Consider the following 9,872-nt stretch of genomic DNA (forward strand, 5'->3'; position numbering starts at 1 on the left):
CTTGAAATACTGATGATCTTACTGCATGCTTTTTTCTTTTGTTTTATTTTTTGTAAACTGCTACAGCATGGCAACTGAATGAATCATTTCTTTGTTTAAGCTTTGTAATGAGCTTAATATTGGTGAAACATTTGTGCTTAATTATTGTGTGGTTAGTGTACAGTACCTTTTTTTGTACCTAACTTGTATCTTATTTAATCTGATTTCAGATATTTTAAGAGGCATTTCAAACTAAAAATTTGATTAACCATTTAACAGGAGACATTTATACACTACTCATGGCTTGTGTTGTGACTTAACCATTTTCATTTGCAAGTTACTCATTATAGTACCAATAATATACTATATCATGTTGATAAATTACTCTGCATTTTTCTATTGCTGTTTTTTCATACTTTAAGCTTAATCCCCCAAATTATTATTGAAGCATATTAAGTTTTCCACTTGTTCTAATCCTTAATTTTTTTTTTAAACTGAATAGCTGTATATAGTTTTTTATCTATAGATATATTTGTGCATAAAAATATTTTTATATTGTTATTACTAACTCGTATATAAAACAACCTTCGTGAACTGAGATGCAAATTGCTTATTATTTTATTAGGAACTAAAAAAGATGCTTAATTAAATGAATATTATATTAACATACCAGAGCTATTCTAACTATGCTTAAATAAGCTTTGAAGGTTAAAAAGGATGTCAGTTCCAGTATGTCCTTAGCCTAATTCTTCATTATTCATTTTGTTTTTATATTATAAAATTTACTTTTATATTGAAGATATTATTATTTGTGCTCTATTAGTAAAGAAAAATGCTAATTACATTATTTTGTTGTAGCAGCAGTGAAGCCTTAGCCACGGGAACGTCTCACCCGGAGCACCTTTCACGTGTAGATTATGAGCGTCAAAGTAGCACCAGGTCACAAAAACAGGACGGAGCTAGTGCTAGTGAACCAGTGTCCCCAAGTCCCAAGTCTCCGGTAACCCATTGGAGAAATGCTCAGAGTCTTGCCACTCTGAATGCTTCAAACAAAGCTACAAGCTCTCAGTCTGTGACTTCTCCACCTGCTGAGACAGATAATTCTACATTTTATAAGCCATTCAGTGGAGATCTGAACATATTTGTCGAAGAAGCAAGTCCAGAAAGTGGCAGTCCAGAAAAAGTATTTAGTACACTGCAAACTGAACAAGCATCTGGAGATGCTGATATTTCAGAACAATCAGTAGCTAAGGATGCACTAGAAACAATAATTGAAGGCCCATTAGAAACTATATCGGAAGATAAATTTGAGGATGAGGCATCGAGTAGAAAGAGGCTCATTTCAGAAAGTGAATTAGAAGCAATACCAGAAGCAGAAGACAGTTATAGTATTCTTGAAAGTAAGAAATTGTTGGACGATTGACTAAAATTTGCAAGACAGACTTTTATTTCATACCGTCATGATAGTTTTCTCAATAATCATCCATCATTCAAGATTTTTTTTTTAACTGTAGAGAAGATTTAAACTGTTGGAGTGCAAATTTTTCAGTAAATTTAGACTTTTTCTGTATCCATTACAGAGTGGCATGGACAATCACTTGTAAGACAGCATTCTGAACCTTGCACAGTATTCTGTATATTTACATCACACTCCTCTACCATTTACCTCCCTATGATGCCTTTCCATCTTGTCAGTTTATTTCCCGCTTGTGTTGATTTATATTAAGTATACATTTGTCATTCATTTGTTTCCATGCTATTTTGAAATCATTTTGCACTACATATATCTTCCTTATGTTGTGTCTACACTTGGTTCACATATTTACTCTATTCATTCCATATGCAGTTGTTAAAAATTAATTTCTCACATTGTTTTGTACAGTATCACGCCTACAGTATACATGCAATGCCTTCTATTAGAGATGAATTAAACATTTTCTACAAAAAATTTGCTGAACTTCATTCTTACTCAATAAATTTAGATCATATTCATCTGCTAATTTCATAATAATTCCTTGTAATATCTTAAATGTTTCTTCAGCAGTCCCAACAATATTTTCTTGTTATTACTGTAAATATAAAAAATGAGATAATCACCAGTTTAACAAAACTATACAATTTTCCTAATTCAGTTAATGTCTTATTAAATTACCTTCAGCATGTCCCTTCTCAGATATTACCCTATATTTAAAATTTCACAATATTCCTTTGGCCACTTGGCTTGGTGCAGTATGTAACTGGTGAACTGTTAGAGATGCTGTGTGTTTATAGCATTCCCTGTGTTGCCTCAAGCCACAATGTAGTAATGTACAGCCAAAAGGAGATGGCTTTTCAACCAAAGGGAAAAAAAAAACCATAGAATTGTCTTCCTGTCAAATGCCAAGACCAGTACTCCAGTTCAAGATTCAACCAAGAAAAATCCTCAGGAATAACGAGAGAACTTTTCACAAACTACCAGCTCCCTTTTCCCATGAAGGTCACTAGAAATAATAATCCTCGGGTAAATATTCCTCACCTTCAATTCGCTGCCTTTATCTGTCTACATCTTGCACTTGGCTCTTCCTGATAATTAGTCTCTGATGGGTGACCTTTGTAGAAATGCTTTTAGGTAGACCTGTTGAAACATTCTAACTCGCATTGTCACCCATATTCTGCCATATCACTTATTCTACCTCATTTACTCATGCCACAAGCATTTCTTAAGTTAATATGTCTTGCTCCATGTCTGTCAAGCTTCCCTGGGTGAAAGTTGGAATGAGCATACTCACTGGCACTTTTTTATTGACATCCGTAGTAATGTTTTCACTTTCATTATCTTCCCAGATACTGTATCAAATTACCTTGTGTAATCCAGACTTTTTTTCTTTTTTTTTAAGTTTTTCATTTAAAAACTTTATTATTTTTTACCCTTTACTGTTTTACTTTCACTGTGCAAAAATAATATAGTATATTATATTAAACAGTATATATATATATAATTTTGCTTGGGGCATAATAAATATATTTTCCACAGAGCTGTTTCTTTATAAATTTTCAGTTGCTGTATACAGTAGTTTCTTCTGTAACTTCCTCCATTAAGTTTGTTCATTCATTCATCATTATCCATTTCCCACTGTCGCAGAAAAAAGGGAAATAATATAGTAAAAGAAGGCTATGATATTAAAAATATAAGACAAAGCTTATCCATTATATCATTCATTCTGTATAACATGATGAATAAACAAGCAGTTTATACCGAGTTGTCTAATAATATAATAAACCCAGGACATTGTTATCCTTGTACTGTATTCCTTTCCTTCATTAACTGGAGCAGCAGCAGCACATACTTTGGCCTTCTTTTTCTTAACATTTTACATTCCATCAATAAAATCTGTTATAAAATTTGTTTGAAAATGGGCAAAACATTACACAGTTATGTTGATCGTGTTAAAAGTGCACTAATTATTCTCTGACTTGAACAGTACCACACATTTTAAAGTTATTTAAAACCTCTCTACTTCCAGTGACCCCTCTCAACATGCTGATTCCTTTGCTTTTTTTTTTCCTTTCTAATCTTTATGTATTTATAAAATTGTCACTTCTCATATTCTAAGTTTTAATATTTATCTTGAAATGTTATTTCAGTATACACCATTTTCATTCAAACGTATTAATCTTCATAAAAAAAATTTTCATTGCGCATCATTTATACTATTTTATAATTTGCAAAGCTTTTGGTTTTATATATAATTCATAGGTTTCTTGCATACAGTACATGCATTTGTTACAAATTATGAAGTGCCTCCTTTTTCTATGGCCAATCCCATTATGCTGGATAACCCAAGGCAAAGAGCTCGCCATTAGTTTGGTTCAATTTATATCAAGCTTTTCTTATTCTGCATATCTCGTACAGAGCTTTTGGTGTGATATCCCTATATAAATACATTGTGCAGGAATGTATGGTGGAGGGGGAGTTGAAGTAATTACATAAGTGTAGTTACAGGATAAGTGCTACGCTCATGGTGTCCCATCTTCCTGTAATCATTGTAATATTACACTTTGAAACTGCTGATGGTTTTGAAACCCACCAGAACCTAACTTGTTTTAACTGTCCACAAGTCTGCTCACAAAAGGAAAATATTCGGGATTATCTCCGGCATCTTTGTGTTCTTCATTCGATCTGTTACCTCTTGCTCTAGATGTCGCACATTTAAAAAATTCCTCCTTGTCAGTTTTTTTGAGTCCTGTCATAATTTTGTATGTATGTGGGTGTGTGTACGCATGTGCCTACACTCCACATCATTTTGTTCACATAATTCTCAATCTAGGTGACGTTAACACTTTACCCATATCCCACTCCCATGTACACAAACTTTTTTCACTGGCTTCTTTTCTCTCTCTTTGTATTACTCAATGTCATGTCCTTGTCACTCCTTTTAGGATTTTTCTGTATTTATTATCCATGCACGACATAATGCATAGCCAATACGTATACAGTACATTCATCAGTTTTCATTTGTGTGCTTGCTGTGTGTTATTTGTATTAAACTGTTTCAAATAAAACCATCTGAACTAATAATGTTTTTGTTAAATGTAAATTATTGTGTGTTCTAATTCTTATGAGTTTCCTGTAGAATGCAGAAATGTTTCAAGAAATCGGTTTGTATAAGCTGGTACTGTATCATGGACTAAACTACATAAGTGAATGAATGCTCAAGCATAATCATTGATTCCAACAAAAATAAAATAAAGCAGTGATCAATAAACTGCTCTGTAAAGTAATAATTTTTGGATTAAATTAATACACAGTATGTATTAATATCAGAGAATTTAAATATTGTATTGTGTACAGTTACTATACCTAAACAATGATATTTGAACTTGATAAAACACACAAGGCATAAGTCTCCAATTCAGATTACAGTATCATACAACATTCCTTGGGAGAGTAAATGTCAGCTTAGGTATGGTAAAGAATTGTTGATTTTATTAACAAAATTGAAGCTACAGTCCAGCATTGCCAAAAATAAATACTTTGGATGACCTTACATCTATCTACCTGTTAGTAATACTGCATACGTTTTAGCATTGTGTTACTTGATGTTCAGAGGTGATTACATGTACTGTAGTATCCTCTTATGTATTTACTCTGGTAATTGTTATAGCTATAACAATGACTAGAGTAAAAAAAAAACACTACAGTAAGCATTTGACACACTAACATGCTAATAACACTTGCCCAGTTTTCATTTGACCATAGTGTGAGTGGAGGGTTAGGATAATCTCGACACACGAGCAGTAAAACTGAAAAAGGAATGCAAATTAAAGGGTCAAGTAGGAAAAATGATGCAAGATCAGATGCTGTATATGGAAGTGAATTTCATTGGAAGGTAAATATTTACGAGTGAAGTGTAGAGGACCACACAGTAGTGTTGCAGTGCACCACTAGTGCACCACCAGTGCACCACTAGTGCACCACCAGTGCACCACCAGTGCACCACCAGTGCACCACTAGGGGATACATATTGGGATTGCAGTACATGTAGTGTGACTACAAACAAGGTGTAGGAACCATACTAATTACCCTTTTGGTAATTGTTTAATTGATGTTGGTTATACTAGTAATTATGATGATTTCAATCCAGCAATAATGTGATAACAGGTAAGACTCGCACATTAAATTAATACTTAGCTCTTTAGACACTCATAAAAATGGAAAGTAATGTAGGCATATGGAATACAAAAAATCAACATACAAATAATTTAGAATTTTCAGAACCTTTTATATCTGGAACTTTAATAATGAGAAATAAGTACGAGTGATGCCAACAAAAATAAAATAAAGAAGTGATTAATAAACTGCTCTGTAATTTAATATTTTTTAATTGATATTAAAGTAATTGTAATGTAATAATTGATATGGTTGAAATCTGTTGCTTGTATTAGCAGGTCATACATTAACTCGTGTTAATGTATGTATGTATAATCAGCAGCTTAGTGTTGTTCAAAAGCTAGATTTTGGGTGTATCGGTAATGTAGCTTTTATTTTCTGCACTTATTTATTCTTCAGGTATACCCACAAACACCCAACATACCTCACCACCAGGCATACCCACAAATACAAAACCTACCACACTACTAGCTGGTGGTGTAGTAGAGTTAAAACAAAAAAATTGTGGTGGTTTTTATGTTTAAGGCTGGTGCATTCATTATTTGGCCTACACTAATTTTAACACCCATTTTCATATATATAAAACCAATAATTTTGAATTCTCCCACATTGATTTTTGTGTTGCATTCACTGAATTTATTTTAAAATTATGATGAAACACTGAATTGTACCTTTCTGCACAATAGAGTACAGAACATTTTGTGATTATGCCAGGGTAACTTGCTTGTAGAAACATAAGATTTCTGGAAGTATTATAAACTTAAGACATGTTATTTATATATTGCTTGTATAGAAATTGACCATGATCATTTTGAAAAGCAATTCACAATTGCTTTTGATTATTACCTAATTTTTTGGTTCTTTTATTGAATGTTTTGCACTAAAGACAAAAAAAAAAAGGTCATTCTTGTTGAACTAAATGGGAGTTTAAACATTTTGCTAAGAGAGAACTTCACTCTTGTTGCCACTCATTCAGAAATTTCATTATGAATAAATAGAAACATTGAATTGAGGTAACAAAGTTAACATATAGTTAAAAGGTTTCAGAATTGTTGTACAGTAATACTATCTTGGTATATAATGTACTTAAATGTGATAATTACTTTAGTCAGAAGAGCATCTGCAAGTTTTGCATTAACTATTCTCTACATGAACCACTGTATTCAACATTTGAAGTTTGGGGTTAAAATCAGATTCTGGTAGTGTAGGGAGTCTGTGATCCCTAGACAAAAATAAGATGTTCCAGTGTTCAGTGATTTCCTGCTTTTTTGAGAGCCCATAAATATTTTTGTTCACTAGACCACCTAATACTAAAATCTATATTTTACATAGGTACTTATAACATGAATAAATCTCATGTACTCTTATGATATTACTTAACATACACACAATGTAAAATATAGTGTACAGTATTTCTGAACATATATTTTTTATTTTTACTAATGACTAGAACATATGCTTGACCCTTAGACAGCTCTAGCATACCAGTGATTAGGCACCATTGAAGTGTGTGTGTATATGTGTGTGTATGATACACGTAATACTAATAATAATAATTCTACCTACCTAATTAGTGTGTACTTTTTGTTACACCAGTTCATGAATGAATGCAGTTCATAACCTTTATCTGTTAGTAAATATACATTAGCATGCACATAATTCTTGTATCACTCATTATTTAAATACTGTATTTTTGACTCGTCCTTTAATAAGGTTACCTTTATTTTTATGATTTTTTTTTATATAACCATATATAACAAATATTGGAATTTACTGTGATCATTGAGGAATTAGGTTCCAAAGCTTTGGAATGTGCACAAAATTCATAGTGCCTTTTATTTTGTTTAAATAATTTTTTTTATTTCTTGAATTACACGAAAATGGTCATTGCATTATCGTAACTGTTTAGTAAGATAACTTGCTTCGGTTGTTAATACAACATCTCTGTTGGTATTAATATGATGAGTCATATTGCACAATTGTGAAAATGAGCATTTTGGTGACAATGTGTTTACACCCTTTTATGTGAATGATAATCCAGATACTTTACTGTACTTAAGTACTGATCTGTGTGTGTGTGTTGATCCGTTTTTCAGAAAACTAATATTTTATGTAAATTACAAAACTTGTACGAATTGTAAATTATATTGAGAAATATGTTTTGAGTATGCACTACTGTATTTAAATAGCAAAAGGGTGAGATTTTTACTCTAACAAAGCAGTGTAATGAGTTGACATGGAAATGATATAAAATAAACTGATAGAACATTTTCAACAATGAAACAATTCAAAGTCACTCGGTACAGTATTTCCTACAAATCAAGAAAGATTTTTGTATGTTAAATATATGCTTTTAATTAATTTTGTTATACTATTGTGGTTAACAAAATGTTATCTAGTTCATCACTATGGTTTTAATACACAGTACATTACCATGTACTGGGTATCATACCCACAAGCTGATATATCTGGCAGTAGTAACAGAGAAAACTGTTTTGAATGCCTTAACTAGAAAGGCTTGCATAGTAAATTTGGTCAATTGTACAACCTGAAGAGCAAAATGCATAACTTAGTATTTAAAAAAATCAATAAATACAATAAATAGTAATGTAATTTCCTTATTATTCCACTGCCACAAGTGAGCTCTACAATCTATGGGGTCAATTCAAAATACTGGTTCAGTATTTTTTCACCGTTATTTAAATAAAAATGTACAACTTCTCTTGATACGCATGGTAGTACAGTTGGGTTCTCTCTCAACTCAATTGGGGGTCCTAGGTTCAAATCCCAGGCAAGACAAATGGTTGTCAGAGTACTTACTTACCTAGCAGTAAATAGGTACTCAGGAGTTAATCAACTGTTGTGGGGTTGCATCCTAGGAAAGGTCAGTAATTCAGCCTTGGGGGGGGGGGGGATTGCGATATAAGCCTAAAGTGTATATATGTACACAAGCTGCCTGTCCCCGATAAAATGAATTATTATTATTATTAGTCTACAAACAACCACTAACCCTTTCACTGTGTAATTGGATTTCAGAAGGATGAATCATAGAGAAGAGCTTTGAACATTGGAAGGCAAGGCAAGCTCTTTCTGAGAAAAGAATACTTTGTCATTAGGTGACACGCATAAAAAACAATCCATTCATAAATTGGGAATGTCAACTGCATAGAATGCGTTTTTGCTGTGTTTTGAACATGGGTTGCAAGCAAGATAACTTTATCATTGAACTTAGATTAAATTTAAAAGCTTTTTTTTTTTAATTGGCTCAAGACACATCAAACACTGACACAATTGTTTTAAAACAGTAAATCGGTAATGAATCTAGAGTATATAATATAACTTCACAGCAAAGGAAGTGAACCTTACTGTAGAACTTTGATTGATCAACTAACAGTTACTCACCTCGTAGAATGTCTTGATTATCAGGCTAATCGGAGATTTTACTTTACTATTCCTTCAAGTCCTATGTTCCTCGGTGAATGGGATTCCATTGACATCATTGATCTTGTCTTTTTCTCTAATACTAGTATCTTGAATGATACCTAGGAACTTTTGAATATTGACTCAGACGTGCTATGCTATAGTTGTAACGGGCTTGGTGCCTTCTTTCGATAGACTGATTTTGCAGCCAAAAGATCCAGTAGAATACTGTATTGTGGTTGGATGTTGACTGCAAGGAGAAGTAGACATCCCAGGAGTAAAAGTGGAAGCTGAAGAGTTCTTAAGTATGACACAACATAGGAAGTATGAGGATGAAATTAGGTACTTTTTGTTTTTATTTTTGAATAAGGCGTAGGTTGGACAGTTTTTCAATTCGTTAGGGAGTTGAGTTCCATAGACTAGGTTCCTTTATTTGCATAGTGTTAAACAGATTTAGTTTAACTCTGGGGATATTAAAGAGAGATTTATTTCTGATGTGGTGATTATGGGTTCGATTACATCTGTCAAGGAAGAGTTTCAGATCAGGATTTGCATTTAAGAACAGGGTTTTGTATATGGCAGAAGAGAAAGTGTGGAGTGAGTTTGTTTAGCATGTTTAGGGACTTAAACAGGGGGGCTGAGTGCTCTCTGAAAACAGAGTTTGTTATTGTTCTGATAGCAGATTTTTACTGGATGATGATGAGCTTGAGGTAGTTTGCAGTGGTTGAACCTCATGCATAGATACTGTATGTAAGATAGGGATAGATTAGCGCATAATATAATGAGAGGAGAGCAGAGTTAGGAAACATAATATCTGATTTTG

The 9,872-nt window shown here is 32.7% G+C and overlaps 1 protein-coding gene across 9 annotated transcripts in view; it reads left to right on the forward strand.

The window, feature by feature from the left end:
* The window catches only part of LOC123766172 (bestrophin-4), a 103,248-nt gene extending 95,011 nt beyond the window's left edge, over positions 1 to 8,237 (forward strand). For 7 of the 9 annotated variants that reach the window (XM_069321278.1, XM_045755098.2, XM_069321279.1 and 4 more), the window contains one exon: positions 838 to 8,237. In XM_069321278.1, the coding sequence (XP_069177379.1) occupies positions 838 to 1,402 (565 nt within the window). In that variant the 3' untranslated portion in view covers positions 1,403 to 8,237. The remainder of the gene's footprint in view (positions 1 to 837) is intronic. The other 2 variants (XM_045755101.2, XM_045755105.2) reach the window with 1 other exon arrangement.
* Positions 8,238 to 9,872: the final 1,635 nt, after the last annotated feature.

This window comes from Procambarus clarkii, chromosome 9, assembly GCF_040958095.1.
Source record: "Procambarus clarkii isolate CNS0578487 chromosome 9, FALCON_Pclarkii_2.0, whole genome shotgun sequence".
NCBI classification, from domain to species: domain Eukaryota; kingdom Metazoa; phylum Arthropoda; class Malacostraca; order Decapoda; family Cambaridae; genus Procambarus; species Procambarus clarkii.